The 27,986-nt window shown below is 34.9% G+C and overlaps 1 protein-coding gene across 13 annotated transcripts; it reads right to left on the reverse strand.

Moving 5' to 3' along the window:
* Positions 1 to 27,948, reverse strand: LOC105154095 (wings up A). 13 transcript variants are annotated; one of them, XM_087406944.1, is made up of 10 exons: positions 27,793 to 27,948; positions 24,294 to 24,337; positions 19,509 to 19,526; positions 18,703 to 18,831; positions 17,255 to 17,378; positions 13,956 to 14,056; positions 5,407 to 5,450; positions 4,907 to 5,048; positions 1,372 to 1,389; positions 1 to 598 (listed from the first exon to the last, which is right to left on the reverse strand). In XM_087406944.1, exons 2-10 carry the CDS (start codon positions 24,306 to 24,308, stop codon positions 515 to 517), a joined length of 675 nt encoding a protein of 224 aa, XP_087263070.1. In that variant the 5' UTR covers positions 24,309 to 24,337; positions 27,793 to 27,948; the 3' UTR covers positions 1 to 514. The 13 variants fall into 13 exon arrangements, with proteins under 13 accessions (XP_087263070.1, XP_087263069.1, XP_087263068.1 ...); XM_087406943.1 differs by lacking the exon at positions 13,956 to 14,056 and adding an exon at positions 12,887 to 12,987 and having other exon boundaries at positions 27,793 to 27,947; XM_087406942.1 differs by lacking the exon at positions 13,956 to 14,056 and adding an exon at positions 10,828 to 10,928 and having other exon boundaries at positions 27,793 to 27,944.
* Positions 27,949 to 27,986: the final 38 nt, after the last annotated feature.

Here is a 27,986-nt window from a genome sequence, read left to right on the forward strand (position 1 = left end):
TTTTGAGTACCGTTAAATATTTTGTTTTACAGTAAACCTTAAGTAAAGTAACATTTTCCCCCCCCATTATTCTCTACAATAACATTTCTCCTCTCGCATTTGATTTGCAGAAAGACAAATTTTATTATACTTTTTTTCATGAATTCTGCACGCCATTCTAATAGTGTTCTATGGTGATTTACAAGGTCCATTAAAAAAATACATTACAGCCATAAAAAAAGATAGGACAGGTACGAGTAGAGTGTAGAGTAAAGCTACAGATCGGATATTGAATGTCAAAAAATTTCGATACAATCTGGGATGAACATACGAGCAATCGTAATGGACAGACGAACGGGCAAGATTTTTGCGTGCAACTCATGATGACGGGACATATATTAAATTAATAAATCGATCGTTAAAAAATGTAGAGGAGGTTCTTTGGAGTTTCTGCATGGAGCGGTTATTGACGAATGCGGACAGGTGAATCCTGACGTTTCTCTCGGGAACGACGAGAACGAGATTTTCAATTCTCTCATTCCTCCACCGATACTGGTGGCGCGGCTTCTTCCTCCTTTACCTTCTTTTCATCGCCCTTCTTCGACCAGTCGGGTTTCTTCTGCAAAATCGAGAAAACATTGCGTCAAATACAAATGGAAATCTCATTTTACGTTGAAAATTAGACTCGCACACTGGTTAGCAGTGTCGGGGTGAACGTTCGCAAAGCTGGGGGATAATACTAACGGGGTCAAAAACTTCTGAAAGAGGCTATTCAATTCGGAATGCCAAAAATCTAGAGAACGAGATCTAGACAAAAATTGCTTCGTGGTCGTAGTCGTGGATCGCGTCGCCATATACCGTTCAATTGCGAATTTCTGCCAGCTTTCTGGATCGCCAATTCTCTCATACTACCAAAAAATTCTCTCGACGTTTCCGGGAAGGACGTCGCCTGGCAACTACGCTCAGTCACGGAACATCTACGAAGCCGTGCAGATTGTTAGTAGAAATAAGAAAAAAAATACAGCCGTAGGAGAATCACGAGATTTAACAAAAAAAAAAAAAAGAAATAAAAGGAGATTGAAATAGAGAAACTAAGACAACGGCTTCCAACGTTGTCGAGAATGTTGGGAGCTATGCGTCTAAACATTGTAAGGAAATTCACGAACAAACGAAACATAATATTGAAGAAAAGATTGCACTGAAGACTTGAATCACCACGAACGTTAAAAACGAAGAAAGCTTCTCTTCTATCCTATCTTTCCATTCTTTCACTTCCACACATACACGTTCGAGCTATTCGTTCTTCTATCTAGTACACTCTCATCTATCACACACACGTCATTCTCTCTTACACAAGCATGTCGAGCTACAAGTTGGTTGTTAAAGTTTTACCTTATCTTTTGACGCATTCTGCGAACATAATGCAAGAGCAATATAATTAGTCAACAGATAAGACATGGACACTGATTAAGCGTACATTTAAATATTACTTAACAAGTAACACGTCGTTCATGGCTCACTGGTTGTAAATCATGATCGACATCGTGATCGTCACGCATGTTGATCGTTGAAAATATTGTCTTCGTAATTATTATTTATTGTAAATGACACTGAGAGAAAAATTTGGTATTTGCGATTATAGTCATAAAATAATTATGAAGAAGCTCCATAATAATTATATTTATAGTTATTATAATTATATTTCATTATAGCTGTTTTAGGTGCTAAATTATTGTACATATACAATATGTTTTTTTAGTATACACATATGTATATCGCAAACACTTCTTTTTCTTTCAGTGTAAAAAAAGATAAAAGATTTTTACATAAAACGTCAAAATGCGTACACGATTGTGCATAAATACAAAGACAAAAAGACAACAGAGCAACAAATTCTATATAATCTGAAAGAATAGCGGCCGAATAATAGTGAAGGCAAGCTAAAAGGGCTTCAATTGTGTGATCAAATGACTTTAGTTTTAAGAGTGCGTGTTTCTGTTTCTGTTTTTTTCTTTTCAGACGAGCTTATATATTCTCCTTTCTATTGATCACTCTTTTTAACATTTTGCATTCGGTAACAATCCGGCGGAACGATTTTGCATGTGAGGAAGTGTGCGGCAATTAACACGTGTAAAAAGAAGATAAACGAGGCGACTGTGCGAAAAAAAATGGAAGGCAACAATATAATTAGATAGTGAAGAGTAGAAAAACGCGAGTGGGCAGGCAGGTGTGTGAGTAAAGCGCCATTATGTATGAAATAAAAGTGGAACTTCAAATACTTGGCAAGCCAATCTCACCTTTTTGCGTCCCTCTTAATGTTATGCTTTATTTACTTCGCGCTGGGTTACGCTATCGCAAAGATTTTTACGAAATTACATGAATGAAGAGCGCGAAAAAATAAAAAGATGCAGATATTGATACAAATTGGACACTACTCTAATTGCCGTGATGTGTCGGAGAAAAAGAAACAAGAGGAAGGAAATTAAAATGGTGAGGCTGAGAGAAAAGCGAATTAGTAAAGTTTTACGAGAGGAAGAAAAACGGTACGATTCTCGATAACAGCCGACATTTCACCTTATCGAATATTTGAAATACCCACTCGCGCGTAACATTGTCTGAAAGAATTTCTCTTATCACGACGCAAAAATACGACCACACCGGAGCGGAAGTCGTATCTGATTTTGCATAAAATACAAGGCTACGAACGCATTAACATTCTCATACAGCGTCGTTTTTATTCTGTGTAACGGAAACAATCAGGAATTGAGATCAATTCGAGTTATCGAGTTTCGCATCCGATAGACATCAAGGCAAAAGGAAAAGGAAATGAAAATCAAGAGCTATCTGTCGCAGCGAAAAATCCTAGAGATGAGAGGAAATAAATTGTAAAAAAAAAAAAAATAAAAATGAAAAATAAAACAAAAAAGAGAACGAAGGAGAAATCTGCTGATAAGGGATATGAGAAAGTATCACAGGCACGAAGGAACGTCTAACTTATTCACGTGAGTTTTTTTCGATCGATTTATTGCCACAACTTATCGCTTTTATATTGTATATAACAGTTGTACGTGAATATTTACGCAGAGTCAGCTTCTCCCTATGTCTCGCTCGTTTTGATCGTCTACTCCGCGCAAAAGAGGGATGTAATCAAATGTCGGCTAACTTCTAGAATTGTTCGTACAATTTTCAATTCTCACTTGTTAATTTGTTTTCCGTACACACAGTGCTAACGAACTAGTTTGACAACAATTCGAATGAGACGCGACGGCGAAAACGCGCTGGCGAACACGCGAGACGTCGATGGAAACAGTATCAAAAATGTTCTACGCGTTTACGCATTTATTTTCTTTTTCATTTTCTTCTTTTTTCCCATACGTTTTTTCACGATACATTTTCACGCGTGCGATTACTAAATCGATTATACATATAAATGTGATCGTGTCAAGTGTTCCTTCAAATGTGTATGTACGCTCGTGTATAGAAGTTTCTTGGCTTTCCTATTTGTTTTTGATTTTTTTTTTGTTGTTGTTGCGTCGTAATAGTAATGTTTGTATTTTATTGAGATTTCGCACTCAAACTGTTTTCTTTTTTCATTTTAAATCTACTTCTTGGTCTGCCACTCTGCCTTCTCGGATTTCTTGGGCTGTGGAGAACAACACAAATTGCCTAATCAACTACCACTACTACTACACTTTCAATACGGATAGGTATATACATATCTACAGACAGTCCTTTTCAGGAGATCCTTGCTTATGCAATGAAAAAATATAATTTTTTATATTGAATGAATTATTTTTATTAATATCAGCTAATTATGATATACGTAATACTTGCACGAAAGAAACTTGAGTAATAAGTCTCGAACAATCGAACAATAAAAATTAATATCAATTGAATTGTCAAACTCAATAACAATTTACAAAATATAATGTAATTACGAGCATAAACGTATTAATTTTATATTATTAATTAAACATGGATTGTTTATAAACAAATAATTATGATAATTTCGATTTATGAAGATTTTTAAACCCAATTAATTTTCAGAATATTTTTATTTAAAATCTTATTCTTCGAAATACGCGCTATTAAAATATTACAAGATAATTATGAGAAGACACTATATATTGACACTTATTCAAATTATTGCAATCATTAATTATTGTAATAATATATTTTGAGGTTAATCGATTAGCATAAATTCAACATCCCTGATATGACAATAGCCTGATATATTTAACTAAAAGTATTCATGGTTCAATGAATCGATGATTAATTACCGCGCGATTATCCATTGCTCGAGATTTCCGAGAATTTTGGCTTCCAAATTAGCTGATAAAATAATGCTCCTCCAGGGAAATGTATCATTATAAATATTTTAATAGCAGCAATATCGGAATGTGCAAACAAGGCTATGTAATGCCGATCTCCTAAATTGGACACAATACATTAAACGAAAAAACTGCTTAAACGAAGAAAACCTGCCAATTGGGTTTTGTACACAAAAAGAAAACCAGGGTTACAAAAACTGTTTTTTGATTCACTGATAAAACATTTACTATGCTACTACATATCTACCCGTCGTGTGGTCGTAAAAAATAAGCGTTCTTTACAAAATTCGGTAAGTATCGATGAATTTATCAGAAATTAAGCAAAAATGCATGATAATAACATAGAAATATTAGACGTAACTGAATGAATAAAAACGAAATAAAAGTTAAAAGTTTTCCCATAAAAATTGAAAAGTTCATTTTTTTTATTCGAATGTCGTTATAACGTTCTCTACCACTGCCAAAATAATTATAATTATTGAAGAACGATTCAAAGAACGCTTGTGGACCTTTGACGGATAGGAAAAAAACATTTTTGCAAAAAGATTCACGTCGCCTGTAGATGCGAAGATTTTATCGAAAACGATCATTTTTACCTCCTTATCCTCCTCCTCCAAGGTGAATTCCTTCTTCTTGACTTGTTTAAGCTGATTACGGAAATTGAACTCGGCGGCTTTCTTTTGGAGCTTAGCAAACTTGTTCTCGTATTTAGATACTTTCTTCAGGGTCGGTTTCATGCTGAAGTGATAAAATGTTGTACAATAAAATATATTCTTAATACTAATTTTTCAACAACATGAAAAGAACAGTTTTGTTAAAGCATTAAAAAATTTAGCTAAAAATAGACTTGAAAATAATTCGTTTTTTTTTTGGATTATTAAAATAATTATATAGAAATGCTAAAACTGGTAGTTAGAATGTCAAAACTTTTGCAGCATTATTGAGTTTCTTACATAATTATTTTGATAATTCAACAAAAATATTTTCACATCTTTCTAGCTAAATTTTTAGATACTTCAGCAAACTCGTTCTTCTTTCCGTGTAGAAATTGTATTGCGTGATTCTTGTTATTAACGTAGAAAATAAAGATACTTACAATTTACCTCGAAGATCGTTGACCTGGCTGTTCAAGTCTGCGATCTGTATGTATCGAATATTTCTATTAACATCCATTGCATTCGATATTGCGATATAATTTATTCATGCTTATAATTTTCTTTTTATATACAAGATATAAGAGAAGAGTTTTTTTTTTTACCATTTTGAATCGGTCCATTGCACAAAAAGATATTTAATTGCAACGAGACAATATTCGAATAAATGTACTTTATACAAAGAATACCAGATGTAATTAAACTGTTAGATTTAAAAAGGAAAGCTTCTCCTAAAAACAGTTGTGCAATAATAATTCTTGTATACAGTAAAGAAATCTTGCGTATTAGGATCAAACGCGGATTAGTGGACTCACGTGAACGGCATGACAATCAAGCCACAAACGGTTAATCAAGAAAAAGAAGAAATGGACAGGTGAATCAAATCGTATCGGCGTGCGGCCTGCATGGCAAAAGCACAGGCAAGAGAGAAAGAGAAAAGGGAGTTACACGTGTTGAGCAAGCGGGCAGATATTCAGTTGGCGAGCCACTCGACGGATCGAGATTGATAGTAAATTGGCTTGCGGATTAACTGCAATAGCGGATGACGGCGATGGGTCCGGGAATAGAGGAGTGGTTTCGCGAATGATAACGGAAAAATGGAGGAAAAAGAGGGAACATGGGGGTCTGTGGAATAAATAATATCTGGAAAATTGGAAAGTTTCGCTATCCAAAACTTACCGACACATGTACAAAAATATCTGACAAAAAGTAAAAATTTTAACAAAAATTACTTGAAAATATATTTTCGCGATGAAATAATAATTTGCTATGTTTTTCAACGGTATCACGATTGAAATACGATTGCGGTTAAAATCATTTCATTCAGCTTCATAAAAAAACAAACATATATATATATATATATAATATATATAAAATATATATATATATGTGTGTGTGTGTGTGTGATTGATAATTACAATTTCATAACAACAACATAAAGTTTCGTAGATATTGCAATAGAAATTCCATGATTCGTGCATTTTTATATCTGGATAGATAAGCAGGTTGACTGTGGAATTGTTTCCACAGAATTGAGCACGTATACATATATGTATATAAGAAATTCATGCAGGGCGTGAGAGAAATTGACGAATTTGTTGCATTACGTACGTAAAATCTTGGAACACATGAATCTAAATACACAAGTCGATTCATATCACCATAGTATAGTCATCATTATATAAATTCATTTCTGTTTCTGAAAACACTTATCATTTTTTACGGATAACATTGATTATTCTACTCTTCTAAAACAGTTTCTTCAGGAGCAAAGTTTTGTTCTAAAGCCACTTGTCGGATTCTCTCCCTTTCTTCTTCTCAGGAATCATTTAATCATTATATTCTTTTTCCTTAGCCTATTCTCTTTCTTGCACAAGTTACGAGAAAGGGAGAGAGTATTAACGACAAAAGAAAGAAAGAGAGAAAGAGATAGATAGATAGATAGATAGATAGATAGATAGATAGATATATAGATAGATAGATAGATAGATAGATAGATAGAGATAGATAGATAGATAGATAAATAAATAGAGAGAGAGAGAGAGAGAGAGAGAGAGAGAAGAGGAATTGGATACGATGGGGTGTGAATTTCATTTTGGCCAATCAGGGGACCGGCTGGTCACGATCAGCTCTTTCGTCCGCCGTGGGTGGTGAGAAAAAAATTACAAAATCCACTACAATCCGTTTTCTAGACTGCCAGAGCTCTGTTCGTCTTATTTGAAGCGTGAAACTAATCCCTCGAAATCGATACTCCGGTGATTTCATTTGCTATTTTGTACTCGAACGTTTAATGTTATATCGGGTGTAATACGCTCTAATTATCTCAGAATAATATTTGTTTTCAAAGCAGCGACGCGTAAACATATTGTTTTGAATGCTGCAAGATAATCATTGGCAATGTCATATCGCGATATGCGAATATATCATAAATATTGTAGTTTAAGCTCGTAATAAAATTGATTGGAGATTGACAACAAAATTCTATTAAAAAATGACGAAAAGGAGATCATTTTCTTACTCTTCACAAAAAAAAAAGAAGAGAACAGAGTTCTGCCACGAAGAGTCCGCTATTTACAGCCTAATTGAAAACACCATGACAAGAGGACACTGACAGTCGGTGTGGTGCGTGCGAATCGGTACAAAATCAATTTTCGCTTCATTTTAAGGACATCATAGACGTCTGTACGTGTTTACTCCAATGTCTCTCTCGTGTGAGTTGAGTTCATTTCATGTACACATTTATATTGTTTCACGAAAGTCAAAATGAAGTGGGCGAGAACTGGCGTGTTTGATCGATGGAAAAAAAAGATATAAGATACAATAAAACAGAAGGGAAGATTTTTTGCGGTCTGAAGACTTTCACAGCATGGCACTTCGGTTTCATGATTTTTTAATCCATTCTTGAGCCAGTCCACCTTTGTGAGAGTTAAAAATGGAAAAAAATAAAAGAATATAGACAACCGACTCTACAATTTTTAAGGTCCATCCCTAGATAAACTATCATGACCGCATAAATGTATGCGTAAGAAAAATTATCCAATCGCATTTTACGTCCTTATGATAGAAATGCGATTGGGTAATTTTCTTTATGTATATGATTATACAGCTATGTAAATTTATCTGAATAGACTCTTAAGGTGTTTATGGGAAAGTATACGATAATCGTTTCTTTTCAAAGTTATACGAAACTGATTTGTACCTATCGACGACCGAGTATCTATATATACTCACCGTCGAACTTTTTTTAAATGTTTTTAATGACTTTCTTCGACATAATATCACAAATATCGCAAAACGATTACGTTTATTTTTTTATAAATTTTTGATCATTCATAACGCAGATAAGATGTACTATTTTCAAAACGTTAGCGACGAAAGCCATGTTTCTTATCAAAGTCATAAAAATTCACGCTCACGTATTTTATTAGAATAAAATAAGAATATTGACGATTCGCGATTATAATTGCACGTTTTTCTTCCTTCGAGATGAATATGAAGTGCCATACTTTTTATCGCATAGCTACGAAAGTATACGCGAATTAAGCTCCATTAACTCAATCGACTCGAGATATCCGTTGCAAATGGAGTTTTATAAATCATAATCACGGAGATTAATAGAAAAGTTGGCGCGATAGACTAGCGTTCATGCTATTAATTTAGCTGCAAAAAATCATTTTGTTTTCATAAATCACCATTATCGTTCCCTTTCAATCAAAAATCCATTCAAATGTGTGTGTGTGTGTGTGTGTGTGTGTGTGTGTGTGTGTTACTTCGCAGCGAAAATTAAACTGCTGCGATTGATGTAACGAATATATTTCACATCTCTAAAACTGACGTAACGTTAAATACTTTTCATCTAAATATAATAAATACTTCGATATGAGAATTAAATTACCAATAATTTCGAAAATAAATAAATATTTAAAAAAGAAGTATAATTTATGTCAATTTATTACTGCATAAATGTTATTCATATATATATAAATATATATTAATTTGATAATGACAGTACTTATTTAGTGGTGATTAATTTGCGTAATGAGATACAGTAACTCCGGTAATATATTTCGGCAAAATACAAATCTACCTCTAATCACGTGACGCTCTGAAATCAAATAGCGATCGGTCGAGTCTACAATAACGCGAAATTAATCCACACTATAATGGAGCCATTCGCCTGTTTCCTCATAATTTATAGTTTGCTACCATGACCAACAATGTTAATTAACCCGTGTTCATTATATATATTGTATATCATCTCTTAAACAGTTTATTAGTTAGAAAAGCCATGCATGCGTAGTAAAGCAAATTTGTTTATGCTTAGTGAAGGAAGATATCGTATAATAGAATGTTAGGGACAAGCAATGGAACAGAGTAAGGCGGAAAGAGAGAAGGAGAAAAAGAGAAAGAGAGAGAGAGAGAGAGAGAGACAAAGAGAAAAACGCACGCGTGAAAAGGAAAGAGAGACGAAGACATGTAAGCGTAAGAGATGAAAAAAAAAAGATAAGAGGAAGACACCGTAAAAATCGTAACAATCGATGTATTTTCCCGATGTGTGTACTGTCATTTCTTTTTTTTTTTCGCTTTCATTTCTGATTTTGCACCGCACGCACGCATGCACGCACGCACGCACGCACGCACAAACACGCGCGCACGTGGTCTCAGGCATACAGTGTCAGCTCAGTTCTCGCGTGAGACCAAGGGAAGGAGTGATCCCTTTCGGTGATCCTCGGTGGATGATATTTTCTTCGATTGCGTACTCTTTTTTTTTGCAACAAATCTAGGGCAACTGCTTCTATTACTGAAATCGTGCGCCCATCTCGTTTCACGATCATTTTTCTCGGCGCGCGAGACGCAACGTTAATTATCAACAAATCCGCGTGCTAATCAATACTATAAATTTAAAAAAGTGTATAAAGAGACAGTATATATGCAGTATATAATATACAGAGTTACGAGTATATAATAACACAATAATGGCGTCTTCTCTATAAGCTTGCCCAGCCCTGACTCGAGAGAGTAAAGCTTTTTTTTTTTTATTTTCTTTGGCGAGTTAGTATAAAGCTCAGAGAGATATATTTGCGTTATGGTTAGATAATAGAGAGAAAAAGAGACAGTATAGACTTGTGACAAATAGATACGTTACAAGAGAGCGAGTGGATACAGTGTGCGTTTAGCCAGACAGCGAAGATAGACGCAGAGAAGTAAACAGGCGGGTTGAGAACGGCACGTCACGCGGTAAGAAGAAAAAAAAAAAGAAATGGATAGAAAAATATATAGAGAGAGAAAAAAAAGGGGTAGAGCAAAAATATGTGACCGGCAAAAATATCTTCCGTTGCGGCACTTCATATCCATGTAAAAAAGAAAAATCCCCTTCCTTATTAATTACGTTCGTCTGTTCCGTCACGCTTCGCAAAAAGATCGCGATTAAAAAAAGTAGATCGTCGTAGATCATCGGGTAGATTATCGAGACAGGACTGATCAAGATTATAAAGATTCATAGAATATTAAAAATCACGTCAAAAGGTTTCTCCATCACAACAACTTTTTCGATTGTTTCGCGCCTTGGAGCGGACTCGCGCGGCAAGAGAGTGTGTTTTCTACCAAGAAAAACATCGTGAAAGAGAGAACAACAATCGAAAGAGAAACGTATGTACAGAAAGGGGGATGGGCGGAGAACGAGAGACAACGCGAAGAGAGAGATCGGGGCGGGAGAAGAGTGATACCCCATATCATCTGATATACGCGGGGGAGGGGTCGGCAACTTGAGGAGGAAATGATCAAAAAGAAACGTGCGATCTGACGGTTGCTCTCTTTCTCCTCGCATTGTTCGCCGTTGTCGCTGCTTTTCACTTTTCCTGTACCTCGTAGTCCCTTTTCCGAACTTCACGCTCCAAATCCCACTTCTGACCCTCACAAAGGTAGACGCGGTCGTAATACATTTGGCAAATCTTCTTCAACTCCACTACAAAGAATACGGAGAGTCTCTCAGAAATCTTTGGTTCCTCGATATGTTTATTTTTCTGACAGCTTAGGTGGCGAAAGGGGAGTACAGCACAGGAGTGAGAGACGGACAGCTTTAGCGTGCGATGTACCGCGTGCGATATGTAAGCTGGGATCATCCACTAATCTCACGAAAAAGTGAAAATTACCGTAATATTATATATATATATATATATATATATATATATATATATTCAGCTCCAAATTAAATTAAACGTGGGATATAAAAATAAAAATTATTAATCTATAAGAGAGATTGAAGTTTTTAAATAAAATGTACACAGTAAAAAATGTTTTGTACTTGTGTTAAAATCGATCCTTATCAAAACTCCCTTTTGTTAAATTTTCAACATATCTAAGTGTTAATTTAACATAATACAATTTAAAACGCAATTTATGAGTGGATGGAATTTATTAATGTATTTAAATTTAACACAAATTTTCCAACTGTGATAAGAATTAGAGAATTACAACATACGTGTAACAAATAACTGCAAATTTATTAGATATTTTTGGAAATTTATAATTCTGACATACATTAAAATATTATTAGTAATAATGACAATATTATTATTTAGTAAATAAATAAACGATGTCGAATGAGTTCCTTTTGCTTTATAAAATCTAAGCGTGTGAGAGAGCCCAGCTTTACATATTTTAGCGAAGAATATAAACTGCATGGCTCGAATACTAATGGTACACCACAAACGACGCTGGAATCTCAATGAGAGAGCTCTTGATCTCGCAACAAGCAAAACTTTCCGAAATCTCCGATTCGAGTAAATTGGCGATCCCTCTCTCGCTCCACGTGCGCGGTAATAAAAGTTGCGCGATGCTCGAATGCTTAATCGCACGGGACGTTGCGTCGCGTCAGGGAAACTCCGAGGTGCTTTCCTCGAGGCTCGACGCAGGTTAAACCGGGCGTAATTCCGCCCTGAACCCTGAAATCCCTTTCCGTGAAAATGGAGATCGCCCTGTCGTTGGCCCTGCTGGATGTATCACGGGGGATATGCGCGGTCTCGGCTGAACACCTTCGAAACTTCGATCTTCGACCATTCGCACGTCCCGGATTATCCTGAACGTGATTGAAAGCGTCACGGTCCACGAATAAGAAAATAAATCAACACGAATGAACGGATAATGCCACGTCGACGATATGTTATCAAAAGTTCTATTATATTCTATTATTCTATTATTCTACCGTTGCTTGTCTACCGTTACTAATCCGAAACTGAATGAGTTTTAATCCAAACTCAATAACTATATCAATTTAACAGTAACTTATAATTGCAACAACATAAATGTAACGCGTATTATATACGTAACAGTTAGGTATATTGTTGAATGTGAAGTAAAATATAATATTGATGTTGGTGTTTATTGAAAACTGATTAAAACAATTGAATAAGGAGACAATTTGAATAAAATTGTGTAAGATGAGAACGAAATTTTGCTTTTGTTTCCCATTCTCGCGCGAGCACTTTCCGATGCGATCTGGTCTTGTCGAAGTAACAACTGCAATCAATGCAATGGCCAATGGCGCAAAATAAAAATAGAAACAAAAGTTAACGTTAACGTTAAGGCTCGCGCGATGCAAATAAAAAAGTTAATGTTGGTTAATGTTCCTTCAAACTGTCCTCAAAGTTTCATAGAGAGTTTGGAACATTAGTGTCTCGCGGCATTTCCCTATCTAAGAGACGTGCAAACGTGCTCGAACCGAAGGTTCAAAGACCCGTCAACCAGAAAACGCCTTCGAGAACCGTTCGACCAAGAATGTCGCTCGGTCAAGCACGTGCGGCGGAGTTAAAAAATCATGTGGACAAGGGCACCGGGAGAAAGGGTAAAAGTTGGTCAAAAATTATCTATGCAAGTGGACTTCGACAGGCTCTCTCTTCTTTCAGGCAAGCCGATCGTAATTACCTCCAGCTCTTTCAACTTAATTTGCCTCTCGAGGTCATATTTATCGCCCTCGAGTAAGGATAGTCTGTTCCAATATGCCGAACAGATCGTCTGCAGCTCGGCTAAAAGAACAAAAAGTTATTGGAAAAAAAAAGGGCAAAATGGAATCCGCTGAATGTGTTTTGTCATCCTTGCCGTCGGCTGTCTTAAAAATTCGTTATCACATTATAATCGTTTAGCTTCAAAAATAAAAAAAAATGCAGGAATTAAAATAACAACTACGGCACTACGTAAAGATGTAAAATTGTAACGGCTGTTTCCAATTCATTGATATCGGATAGGATAAGAATGATAACAACTTTTTTAATTCGATTTGTCATCATTTTTAACATATCAATATATATGTTAAAAATAAATTGTTCCGTTGTTTTTATTTATTTATTTATTTTTTTAACTATGATGTTTAAAAATGTGATGAAAAATAATGCATGTGACGACCTGCGGTTTTCTGTGATGATTTATATTATTACTACTAAGAGGATTATTTGTGAGGGAATGTAATTATCACGGGGAGAATAGAAAAGAAATGAGTCTTTCGCGTTGGAAGCGAGAAGCACGAAGCTGACAATTGCGTGATCGTTAACCTATCACGGAATGCAAGTGGGAGATGAGAGAAATTCGACGAAAGGAAATGAGCGGGGTGAAAAATACAGGAACTGTGGTGAGGGTGCGGAGTCTAGTAGTGCGGACTCGCAAGTATAAAGTGAAGAAAGTTCTTTCTAGTGGAGAGTTTCTACTCATTGCGAGAAATCAACGTTACTGAGACAGATCTACGTTGAGCGATTCTACGAGTCGCGAGGGATGCTACGTTAGGAGCTGCTGCTAAGAAAATACTCAGCCTCGATGTCTACGCCTAATATTATTACGAACAGCTTATGAGTATGCAAATCGGAACAGTCGCTAGAAATAGTGAGATGTGCTTCGCGCGTGAAAAAAAAAAAGTAAGAAGAAAAAAGATGACTAGAGGATAAAGAGTATTGGCGTTAATCGCAGCTCATCTTGTGTTTGCAAAAAAAATCTTTTTTTCGACCTCCAAATCCTTCCTGGCGACTTCGTACTCAAGGTCGTACTTCTCCCCCTCGAGAACGTTGATCCTCTTATGATACTGGGTCAGAATGGACTTCACACTAGCTGTTAAAATTCAAGTCACTCCTTGAAAAAATGCTCGCGACTTAACCGTTTACGTCGTAGATATCGATGTAAATATCGCTACTTACATTCAGAAACATAGTAGTAGCAACTATATAGATGATAATTATACAAGTAGTTTTATATTTAGAATTAAGGTACAGTTGTAATAATTAGGAAATAATTTATTCAACACTGCGCACATTAATTCTATATATAAAATTTGGATAAATATTTAAAACAGGGGAAGCAGAATGAGCGACAGCTAAAACCTGTTGGTTAAGGTTGAAGGTTACTAAGGATCATGACCTTGGCAACATATGTCAAGGTCAAGGTCATTAGAGTTGCTCCCCTGTTCGAAATATTTATCAAAATTTGTACAGTTTTCACCTATTGCTACTGTCATGTTTTTTCTTTGAATACTCTCTAAGTAACGGATATATCGTTGCAACGGATGTATTGTAATTTTTTGCAAATTGTAAAAAAAAAATATAGCGATAACATATTAACAATTAAACATATAGATAGCAACTGTACTTTATATTGTGTAGAATTTATGTATTAATAATAGCAATAATTAAAAAATAGTTTATTCAATTAGAGATACATTAATTCTACCTATACCTTGTATAATTACCTATACCTATACAGTTGCCACATCTGTCTTTTTCTCTGAGTGTACTGGAACGGGTACATGTCGTAACTGATGTATTGCATGTAACTTTTCGCGAATAATATATACGGAGTCCATTTCGTGTGTATGACTTGAACGAACGGCAGAGGGTGGAAAGCGTGAGTTTGAGGGAGGGAGTGAGACCGATAGTGTGAAAGCTAAATCGAAATGTTATAAACTGTCGCTGTTTCGCAATGGTGTGAAGACTGTCTCAAGTTTCCAGCGAACGAAAGCGAGCTCTTAAACCGTCTTCCAAGGACGATTTTCGAGTATAGACATCACTATGAAATTTGAAACAATCTTGTCGTTTAGGACCTAGGATGATACAGATGCACATAGATATTCGCGCATAGATCGAAAATAACGGCAAGAGAGGAAACGGTGAATATACAATACTTCGCAAAATGAGAAAAGCATCAGAGTTTCTCGTAAATAATTACAATCATTAGAAAGTATTATGGTGCGTGTTGTATGAAGCAGTGTACAATAATGTATTATATTCGGATATACCTAATATACCCAATATGTTCGAAAATCGATGTTATTCTGTTATTCTGACTTTTCGTGTTTTGCGAAAATAAAGTAAGTAGTGACAAGCCGTATTAATACAATAATCAAGATGCGAATAATCCATAGTGTTCTTAAATTGCCATTAAATTTGCCAAAGATTCAAGAACAAAGGATTGAACGGAGAGAGCAGAGAGAGAGAGAGACAGAAGACAGTATGAGAAATCGCGCGCACATTAATGCGAAGAAAAACAGATGCTGACAGAATCAAAAGAAATCGACGACAATTTTGTGTTACGTAGAGATAGAACAAAAAGAAAAGAAAAGTGTGAATGGAAAAACGGTGCGACGAAAGAATGCGAAGCTCGTGTCTCTTGCCCGGTTACAGAATGGAAGCTACGACGAAAGATTCAAGTTTCAGTAAAGAGCAGTTAATCATTCACGGAGTTGCTCGATAACGATTATTCATTGGTTGATGAAAGTAGCCACGATACATAAGCCGAAGTTGCAAATTCCTTTAAAATGAATTTAAAATGAAAGCTTTTAATTACGATATTTTGTAATAATTATAAGAAATAACAGTTATAAAAAATAATTATAACAATACAATTGTATAGAGCCAAAGGTATTAGGCATCTATGTCTTTTCATTTATCTGAAATTCTATATTGTTTCCTATTAGTTATCAGCATTATAAAGGATCTCGAAATAAAGAATAATTTTCACAGCAAATGCTCTGAATCAATTTTTAAACTAAAATGTGTTAAATAATAATTAATACTTGATACTTTTGGCCGAGACTGTAGCAAAGAGATACATATTTTATTATTTCTTTTTTAAAAGTTTTGGAATTGCTCCATTTTTTCTTTTTAGGAATCTATAAAAAATTGCTCTACTTTTTTATTATTTAGGTGCTATTTTCATCGAGTGTGCGCTATTGGTGACGGCTAAATTCGTAGACATGTTATTATAAAATTGTGCAATCTAGCAATCTCGTGGCGATGGTCTCTTTGCCAAAACTCTAATTACATTTTGTCGTCGCTTTACGTAAATGTGCAACCGGGCGGAGATCAGTGCGTTACACAAGTGCAACAACATTGAACATCGTTATTATTACTGTATCGTGAGTGCCGCGTTATCATACTGCACGTCGCGTAAACGTTCTCGCAATTGTTGCTCTCTCGAAAGTACCTCAAAGTCCTTCTTCTTAACAACATATTCGATGTCAAATTTTTTATCCTCCAATGCCGAGATCCTATTGTGGTACTCGCGCAGCACGCGCTTTACGGTCTCTGTGTAGTTTATCAGAAACAAAATAATGTAAAACAAAATAAAGACGCGCATGAAAAACGTCGCAATTCGCGTATATTGTCTGAAACGTGTCTCAAATTATTGTACTTTCTCATGTACACTTTTTTTCTATTGGGATCGGAAAAATTATTTCAGGGTAGAAAGAATTCTCAGTAATGTGATAATTAAATCTTGAAAATCGTACACCAATTATTATACTTTCACCCGCATGTTCTGCACTTTCGAAAAAAAATTTACTAACGAATTGTAAAAAAAGATTAATAAAGCATGACGGGAAATGGAGCAACATAAAATTTCGACCTTTGAAATTAAAAATTAACACTTTGTATCATTATTGTGACTTGATCAAAATTTTCATATTTTTTTATATAAGTGCAATTGTGCCAAAATATAAAAACTGTTGCACAAAACTATTGCATAAAAACTATTGATCGTATCTAAGAAATAAAAACGTTTTCTCTTAAAAATCAAATTCTTCAAAATTGTTTCTGTAATTCACGCAACTCGACATTGTATTAACATTTCAAACTCATCGTTTCTGTGCAATAATTCTTGCTGCTAATGATTAAAAGTAGAGATAAATCCAAGAGGTAAATTTATAGTTTTATTCAGGACAACGCGAACTTTGTCCGAATGTAAAAAATATCTCTGCTAAATATAAATGTATTATAAATGTAGCATTGCGCAGGATTGCGTAACGAAGCAAAGTACCTTCGTTGGCTTCGTCGACGATCTTCGGCTTTCCGCAGCGTTCCTCGATTATGCGCCTCCTTTCGGCCGCTTTTCTTTCCTGTTCCTTCTTTAATTCCTCGGCGGCTTTCTTACGCAACAGCAACTGTAAATATATGAAAAATTCGTGAGGTTCGACTCAATAGAAAGAAAAAATATTTCATAAGTAGACGAGAGAGAAGTTTTCTCCAGGAAAATGTACTCTGAAATATTTACAGGATCCACGAATTGATTTCTAACTGCGTGAAATTGATATAATTTAAATGGAAATTAAATTTGTATATTCAATAGTATACTAGACTATTTAAACGGTATGAACAATTTAAACCATATGGAATGAAATGGATTATTGTTATGTTTATTTAATGAATATATTTTTTACATATATATATATATAAAATTGCCCATTATATACGTTTACATTATCAATTAATTATATATTAAAATGGTTATTAAAACAAATAGACTTAAATGCAACAATATTAATTAATCTTTGTGTCTATATAAATATGTACCGTACAATAACAGAAAGGTGAAACGGAAGTAAATTCATACGCGCTAAGCTCACAATGCTCGAGAGAAACATTACCATTCGTGGTTTACTCACGAAATAATTTAAGCTCGCGACTAACGCCTTTCTCTCTTTCGGTCAACGACGAGATAACGTCGTGTCGGTTGGTATTCGACGGGGTAGCAAATATTGACGCAGCGAAAGGAAGGAAGGAAGGAAGGAAGGAATTAAGGAAGGTGGATTTACGAGAAAATAACATGCCGGCGCGGCGCGGGAGCAGCAAACGCAAAAAGATTCTCCAAGAGGTAATCTACATACACACGCGGAAACTTTACGTACTGCGACTGCAAATGTTCGCGACGGTGCATGAAGAGAAACCGGAGGAGAGATACATGGATGTTCTGTAGAATGTTGCACGACGATGGATACAGAATGGCGAACGTAAGGCGGGACCATAAAGTAAAGGTAAAAAGGCGAGATAAAACTTGAAAAGTTTCGGACGCTTCGCCGCGCGCTGCTGGAAAACAGAACATTGAAATACAAAGTGGTGGAAGCGGGGAGAATAAGAGAAAGTAATAGAAAAATGGATGTGGCCGTTACGAGAAATATTTCGCGAGAAAATCGGCGCACAAAGGGTGGAGAAGATGATTACCGCGATATTGTTCAGCGGCTCGAACAACGCAAGAAGAGATTATAGCGTGCGATGAGACAATCAAGTTAAATCGGGAACGAGATCAACTTATAATTAGTTGTCGATAATAAACATTCGAGAGAGAGAGAGAGAGAGAGAGAGAGAAATGACGAAAGATTCGCGGTCGGACTTACCGCGATCGAGTTTTTAAAGAGGATATCCCCACGACTTGAGAACACACTTGGTCGTGAGAAATTCAAAAGGGAAGAAACAAAAAAACGAACTTACCCTAAGCTTCTTCTTCCTGTCGGGGGTCATAAAACCCTTCTTCGCCTTCTTGGCTTTGGAAGCCTCTTCGAGACGGGCGCGGACCTCCGCCCTTTTCCTCTCGGTCTCCGCCTGTTTCCTCTTCTTTTCCTGCATTTTTCGTGCGAAACTCCCTTAAAACATCTCATCTGAGAAAGCCCCGAAGCGTCTCATGGAACGCGAATTCGGAAAGTATTGCACAATACGAACTCTAACATTTTTCGCACCCCCATCCCTCTGTCTAAACTTTCACGAGTCGCAAATGGAAGAGCAAGTGCAGTTACAAAGTAATTAATTTATAATAATTACTACAATACAAATTTTCTGAAATAAGTATATTAGAAAATTATAAATAATATAATATATTTTAAAATAATATTAGTTTTTAATCTAATATATTTTAAAAATATACATATTAGAAGAAAAATAAATACTTTTCTAAACACTAGAACTCTGCCATTATCACATCTAGCGCTATCTCTTAATTATCTCATTCTCTCTACTTTTTAGAATATTAAACTTTTTGTTGTATAAAATAAAAACATAAACAAGAAGTTTTTTTCTGTATATTACATATATTCCGAATGTACTTTAAGGAACGCCATCGTTTCTGATTATTTTCACAAAAATAATATAGCTAATTTGAAATATTTGCAAAGGATTTTATTTCGTAATAAAACGAGCGCAAGCCCTGTTCCCGATGAAAGGATTTCTTTCATCCGCTTGGTAAGTGGCCGTCCTTTAAGAGGCGACTCTACGTTTCATAGCTAGTTTCTTCTCTTACGTACATCCTCGATGCGCTTTCTCTGCAAAAAAAAGAGAAAGAAAAAACATTTCTCGTTAGTATATTCTCTGTGTCATGGGTCACACGTACGGCGATATCTAAAACACTTTTTGCAGAGCGCGATCCTTTCGACTGTGAAAAAGGATATTTCTCAACGAGATATTGAAAGAGCGACAGAGTACGAGAGAGTTAGAGAGGAAGAAAAGATTACGCGTTCAGTGTTCCAGATTTCGCCATCAAGGAATACCTTACAAAGCATTAGCGTAGCGACCGTGTTTTCGCGTGTTTCATGGCGATGCAGAGCTAATGGAGTCTGTCTTAAGTGATATAACTTTGTCGCTGTTAAGCGCTACAACAGCGAGCATCTTGTAATATCGTTTTGCGCAAATTGCCGCGTTTTCGCTTATGACATTACGCGCGGCACTTTCGGCCGACCATTAGCTTTGCCTTCTACAAACTGTGCAGATCTTACCAACCGGTGCGATATGTGTATCAAGTATAAATCGTACAAGAAAAGAATAATATATTTTGCTGAAGTCGCTCTGGTTTGAAAATAGCTTTTGATCATTAAAATAATTATGTACCTAAGACGCTCAAAGATTATTCGAATATTATTATATCGAAACTTTTTGCAATATTATACTTAACTCAGTTATCTGGAATAATTTTACGTTTCAAGAAAAATGTGAATTGTTATAAAATATTGTTTTGTATGGGTATTGTTTAACATATCTTTGTTCTCATTTTTTGCTTACAACTCTTTGTCTTTCTCTTTTAATAACTATTCTTTATGAACTTTTAAATATGCAATTCTATCGAAAATCTGCAATACAAAAGCGTTATATATTAATTACAATTTTTATTTTTCAGAAATAATATCATAATAATAAGCTATTTAAGATGCTTATTCTGAAAATTATAAATTAAATCTATATCCATAATGTTTTTAATAATTAATATAACCTAATTAAATGGGATAACACAATTAATAATATACAGTATGTTGTTAATAATAATAATTTTAATGGGGAAGTTTCTGTATTCCAAGTGAACGTTTACGTAAAAAAAACTTGACTACTTGCGAGTCTACATAATTATTTTAATAGCTTAACAAAATTGTTTTCAGATTTATATCCAGCTAAATTTTTTAATTCTTCAGCAAAACGTTCTTTCCGTGTAGTTGCATATAGCACAGAAGCGATAACATGCAAATTTTCCTAACACGACTGTACATCTCGAATAGACGTTAATAATACAGTGACATGTCGTACACTTAAAAAACTTTCTTGACAGTTCGTTACAAATGCTATTAATATTTGATGATTACATATTTGTGAAACGCGATTAAAAATACAATAATTTTTCTTTTCTTTCTTTATGCACTTTTATTAAGCTTTCTTCAATATAAAATGTTGATTTAAATTTTATATATATACGGTGCGTGGTGCGCACAAACCCCATGGTGATATTAGATGTATTACACACTTATACATTTACAATGGAAAAAAAAGGAAGCATTAGAGAAACATATAGCGCTATAAAGAAGAGCCTGAAGAGAACAATCACTCCACATGCGATTTATACACATCGATATCTACTTTACCCCAGATTTGTTTGATCGTTTTATGTTTGTTTGTGTGGTGCGCGTTCTCGAAAGTTTTATGTTTTACTTTTACTATATAACAACTCCCCGAATTAATTTCGATTGGAGAAAAAAACCAAAACACTGTTTACGTGAAAAAGCTGTTGTGAGTTTGCTCACAATGGCACAGTAAATAACAAGCATCATTTAATGCACAGTTTTAATTATTTACTTTGATAAATAATAAATATGTAAGTGATTTGATAAATATGATATTAGCTCAATAATTTTAATTTTTTTGCCCTAAAAATCAAAATGGTATATATTAAGGTTATTGATTCGTCCGCAACCAATTTGGCTGTTCTTGAAATATGTTGTTAAATACAAAAATATAAAAGACACGTTTTTTTATATCAGCCCAATTTTAAAGGATGAAACAATCCTTACATTAATTTTATAAATAAAATTTATTTATTTTGTGTATCATTTATATGTTAAATGAATTGTCTATAGTTGCCACCACTTTTCCTCTGAATGTAAGTTTCAAAAATATTACGAAATGGTAAGATATTTCAAATCTTTATTAATTTAAATCTTTAATAGATTTTCTATAAAAGCTCTGAATTGGGAATTGTTAAGAACTTGTTACATCCTGTACATCGTTAAACAACGATGAAACTGAAATAATTTTAACTGTACACTTCATGTATAGATAGTATTTATATAATGCAAGCTTCGTAATTATCAATATAAAGTTTGTGTAAGAAAGACGTTTTCGACTTGGTAAGTTATCGCTTGTGACTCTGAATAAATGAACCATCTGCAAAACTGTGTCCATATAACGGTTTTAATCAGTAAATGGAAATTCTACCGATCTTCGATAAACGTTGTTATTCATCAAATGCACAGAATTTTTCTTCTTCGATATGGACTGACAAATATCAAATATTTTCTCGTTTCGAAGACAAAATTTCGTCTTCTTCGTGCCATCGTGAGCAAAAGGAGTGAAAATGTGACAAACGGATAAATCCGACAAATGGATTTTAAAAGTATATAAGAAAGGAGAGAAACGATAAATCGATTTTGAAAGGGTACAAGGTCATAAAAGTACAAGATAAAATATAAATTATTAGAATACACGGAGGTCAATGAATCAAGATCACAGATCTTGGACTTGAATCTGCAATTGAAAATCTGGGAAGACTTGTTCCCAGATGTAAGGATAACGCGAGTGAGAAATAGCTTGCTCGAATAGCAGGAAAGAAGAGATATAAAGTAAGACGAAGAGATTCGGAGCATAGTCCAGATTCGCGTTAAATAATGCCGAAATAAGGACGAGAGTGTAGCGATAAATCAGACAAAAAATCGGGCCATAGAGCATATAACCGTGTCCGGGAGACAACGGACATGTCGGTCGTAATACGGCTAGTCCCACTTCTCGTTTCCTACAGAGCGGAAATTTTACGGTGAAATTTGCGGAATATATGTTCCCTACTCTGCGCTGGTCCAAAAACCTTCATTAACTTTTACATTTGCGGTTCGCGCCGCGCAAATTGGCTTCATTATACGAAAGAAAACCACTATCCCAGCGCACAAACGAAGAATTGTCGTCCGCGAGGTGGACATTACGTAGGAATGATGTCACAATCATCAAGGTAAAGAGCGTGGGGAACGAATTGCTTATTTATAAGAATGCAGAGATGAAAGTCACGAAACTGGTGGAAAATTTCTGTTCAAGAATCTTCTGAGGACTCTTCTTTCGAGATAGAAAAATCAAATATTAAGAATGAAAAGAATATCAAACTACAAACAAATAAAAAATGTAAGTACGACGGGGGGGATGAAACGGCCGAGGAATATTGGGAGATCGTAGAAAGTTTCTTGCGAAGGGAAAAAGAAGAGCGAAAAATATAATCGCGACGAGAAGCGAGCTTCTATGATCGCCTCGTCATTTTACATAGCATATATATAAATCTTTTTCAGGGTGCACAAACTATACATGGCTCATCCTTGACCACCATTTATATCCTCTACTAAAAGCTGCTTCAAAATTCAAAAACTGTAGGGGAAAAAAATGAGGTTCGGTCTGTTCGAAGTCCTCGGAACTTTACACATAAAAGCTTGATATAATAGAAGTATAATATATTGAAGGAAAATGATTTATTCATAGAAATGTGTATTTGAACTTTTCATTCTTTTAGAATAAAAGAGTATGTATCCTTTTCATTATGTAAAATATGCATACAAAATTGACTTTATTATCTAGAAATAATGAAATTATAAAATTAAATATAAATATAAATTAATTTCCAGGTCATTGAGTAACAAGTAGAAAAAATGTATGAGGTTTTTCTAGATGACATATAAGGCAAAAATCAAGAAGAACAAATTCAAGTAGATGTTTCGTTTTTTAATAAGAAATATTTCAATGTATATTTAAATGCGCAGAGACTTTTACATTTAAACATTCAGAATTACAATATCAAAATTAATAAAATTTTGATGCTTTAATTTTTAATCATAAGTGTTTAAATATTCCCATACTTAGAACACTTTTTACGTAAATATTTGAACATTTATATTAAAAAACTAAATCTTAATATCGTGATTTTGTTTTATCACTCAATTTTTTTTCTATCTGTTACCAAACATCCTATAAATATATTAAATTATATAAATTAATTTTAAATTTAATTTGTGCTCAACGATAATAATTTCTAAAATATAACGTGCTTTATTAAAATTTTTTTCATCAGGTACTGAAATTAGAGTCCATCAAATACACTTTCTAACAAGGTAAATCGAAAGATTCGCGATTGAAACATTTAGTAGAACCATTGTTCTATTTTTATTGACAAGGTCTATACTATTTTCGCTAAAACTACAGTTTATACTAGCGGTCTCTCACAGAATCATAGAAAGCACAAACAATGCATACCTTTCGACAGTAATGCTAATTTTACTGCACGAGTCCAACACGTAGGATGTGCGTGATTTTAGTGTTTCCGTTATCCAATGTGAAAATCAGCAATGGCGAAGATCCATCGAAGGTACAATATGAAAAAAAGAAAGTAATGTTAAGAGATATTCGCGATATTAGCGATTTTACGAAATTGCCATGGTCTTTCCTCGATCGTTATTCTTTTAATAAGGATATAAAAAAATGTGAAGCTACAAAAAGGCTCCAGATCCGAATACACACCTAACCTCATCGTCCGCCATGGTGGTGTCTTGGTGTTGCGCGCGTCTACCTAAAAAATAATATAAAATGATACAAATATTAGTGTTATATATGTACAGTAGCTGAAAACCTTGGTACACCGGCATACTATTAATAGTCGCTAATAATTTATTTTAACCAGAGGGGAGGGATCTAACTTCCTTCTCCTTAAATAATAACTTAAGCAGAATATAAAGTAATTATAATACCAAAATAGTAAAAACAAACAGTTCCAATATGATTATATTATTATAACCAATACAAATAAATTTTTTTATTTTGACGATATTTTGATGTCATAATAACATTAAAATGACGTCAAAATGATTTTATTATATTATCAATATTAAAAGTCACTTTCTCAATTGCAATTTCTTGGCGTCGCTTGGAACTTGATCGAACAATATTTTGTGAAGCATTTGCGTATGCATACGTTCAACGATCTTCAAACGCTTCGGCGCTTTTCCGCGATGCGAATAGTAAAACGGTCGCGCAAATAGTGCGAACGAAAATAAGGTCTGTTTTCTATAACTGAACTAGTATACATTTTTGGAACTCAAAGTGAAATAAGCATATGTTTAATATTTCGTCAAAAGCAAGAAAGTTTTGGTGTACTCTAATGCAAGAACAAAAAACAGATTTCAACGGAATGGCGCCAACGGTAAGTGATGGTAAATGAAAGCTCAGAGCATTCAGCGTCCGTCAGCGCATTCGGTGCATGACGGAAATATTAGATAACCAGAGAAAAATTTGATCGTTAACGCATCTCTGTGACAAGCATGATCGATTTGTCCGCCCCGTATCGATAAATCATGCGGTTCACGTATGTGTAGATTTCGCGCCGCGGAACGAAAAGACGAGCTCAAGCTATCTTTCTCATCTCTCTCGCGCGCGACGACGGTATAGAATATCCGGCGCGCAAAAATAGACACCGACCGTCCCCACTTTCTGCGACGTGCCGTCGTCAGGAACGCCGGGTAACGTCGACGATCCAAATTTGGATGCAACGACCACGGTAGATATCCCATCGTCGGCGGCTTCAACTGGACTCGATGTCGAAACAGCGAGGCGAGCAGATAAACAAAGTCATGAACATCTCTCTATGAGAGAAAGAGAAAGAGAAAAATAGAGAAATAGATAGTGCGTTTATTATTGCTCTAAGCCCTCTAAGAACAAATGTAAAGTTACAAAAATGAGCTAAAAATAGCAGAATACGTAAATTATAACGGTAAAAATGAAAAAAATAAAAGCAATATGTAATTAAAATAAAGAGAGAAGCGATTTGCAAAATAAAGATATCGGAAAAACAAAAAGAACATTAATAAAATAAAAGAAAATAAACATAGAGGGAAAGAGAAAAAGAGAGGGAGAGGAGGGAGGAAAGAGAGAGAGCCGACGAATATGCACGTCAGCACGTCGGGCTATTTGCGTATGAAATTTCATTCGAAAGAGCTCTAACTGCGTAGAGGGAAAATATCGCACATATATCGGCGAGACATGCCGATTCCTTTGATTAGCCAAGATCTTGCGTCGCGGGATCGTATCGATGCACGATGCGAAGTATCGACACGCCAGAGAACATTCTGCCGCGAGGCAAGGCAGGATCCAACGAAGTTTCAAAATAGATAACTTATATAGGTAAACTTCTGTGCGCGCATTCGAAATTGTGCAATTCGGTTAGAGAGAGATAACAATTGCGCACTTAGCGGAGCTCGCTACGACGCGCTCGTTGTCGCAGCTCCAAAACATTCAAGAAGATGGATTGTACCTTGTCTACAGCGACACTCCGCATTCCGAAAATACTTAGGAACGTCACGGCTGTACAAGCGAAACGTGACGCAATGTTGCAACGAACACTTGGCAACGGCGAAACAAAATGTCATTAGCAACTTGCAGAATAATGTATCATTTTTTTGTGAATATTTTTGTTATTTCATTTTTTTTCCTGCTTTTTTTTTGTGTGTGCGTTGCGTAAGTTATTAAGAAAGTACTTAACCAAAATACTTTCGACACATAACGTCAAAATGGTTTCAAAACGATTATTAAAAGTTCATTTTTTAATCAATCACTATTCATTTTAACGTTAAAAATGACACCGTTTAAATATATATCATTTTAGCTAAAATTAATTATAGTCAAATAATAAGAAATAATAAGAAACGTTCATTAAAAATTACAAGATAATTTCAAACTAATTTCACAGAAATAAGTTTTTTAAATATCTCTCGCAAATGTTATAATGCTTATATAATGTTTTCATATATATTTTATCTTTACGCAGTAAACGTTCCACAAGTAACATAAAATTCCAACGAGTGTTATATAATCAGAATATAATTTTGTTGCATTACATCATAGATGACGTTAGCATACGAATATGTCCATGCGAAAATATTGTAGGGATATTGAAATTTTATGAAAATCATAGAATAATCAAGTTCTTTTCTTGATCCATTAATTGTTCGTACTTGCTACAGCGCCTTCTTTTACGAACGATCACCTTTGCTAAGTATAGATTTTCTCGCGCTCGAACCATTCCGAGACACGTACCATCTCCGATATCAAAGAGGCAAGCATCGTAAAAATAGACTCACTAAATCTCATTAAATTATATGATACGTTAAGTAAAAAGGGCAAAATCCATTCAGAAGAAAATACAAAATACATAGCATTACTATTCAGGAGAAGTTATATTCTACTTTATTGAATCTCTTTCTCTCGTTAAGTTAGAAGATAACGCAAATATTGTTTTTATTTTGAAGAACTGTAAATTTTGATCATAAAAAATTGATCGTAAAATAATACTCAAGATCATGATAATCATCTTTTGACGGAATTAAAAATTCTACGATTTCTCTCGATTAAAATTAAAATGTGAAAGAAAAAAGATCGATAGACGTTTTCTTTACGTTGGCGAATTATAAGTCTTAGGAAAATTGATCACAAAATAACGATTACAATAATAATCTAATACTATCCACATTCTGATGGAACTAAAAATTTTACGATTTTTTTCTTATTAAAATTAAAATGAGAGGAAGAAAATTAAAAAAAGATTACACGCGTATTTTGCCAAAGTATCCTGAATAATCAATGGCTGAGTTGGGCCTATAAACGGAATAATTTTTCGTCTATCACTTTCAACTCCGCGTCACTTTCAAAACGAGCGATTGCTCGCCGATCAATCACTATCTTGGGAGGTCTTGAACGAATTAATCGTCACAACTTGGAAAAGTATCTTTCATACAGCCACTCGTTTCACTGACACTCGAACGCGGTAACTTCCCAACGATTATCCTCGAACATCGAAATTTTAAGAACAACTCATTCCTGGAAGAAGAAATTGAGTTTCCCAATTTTTTTTCTCCTATCCAAAGATTCTCCAGACTTCCTCTTGAAGAACAGAGACGGTCGATGCCTTTCAAGACATTCTTGCGCTGTGACAATGGCAAGAACAATCAGGAGGATTACAGGAAGTAGGCTTACCTTGTGGAGAAAACTTGCTGGCTGCGACTGGCCAACCGGACCTTAGGCAGCTGACTGTACCATCGTGGATATTTAGTCGACTTTGTGAACCTCCAACATAGGCCGTTCACGTGGTACAAGCACGACCAATGACGATACGCCATTGGTCGTAAACATTTTTAGGCGAGAGCTCTGCTCGCTCTGCTTGCTGCCAA

Source organism: Acromyrmex echinatior, chromosome 6 (assembly GCF_024713525.1).
Source record: "Acromyrmex echinatior isolate Ae372 chromosome 6, ASM2471352v2, whole genome shotgun sequence".
Classification (NCBI taxonomy): domain Eukaryota; kingdom Metazoa; phylum Arthropoda; class Insecta; order Hymenoptera; family Formicidae; genus Acromyrmex; species Acromyrmex echinatior.

Coding starts and splice junctions, on each gene's coding strand:
- LOC105154095 (XM_087406944.1), bottom strand. Junction 14,057..17,254: donor CGTCGACGAAGCCAACGAAG/GTACTTTGCTTC, acceptor GAATTTTAACAG/CTAGTGTGAAGTCCATTCTG. Junction 5,451..13,955: donor TCGCCAGGAAGGATTTGGAG/GTCGAAAAAAAG, acceptor CGATACATACAG/ATCGCAGACTTGAACAGCCA.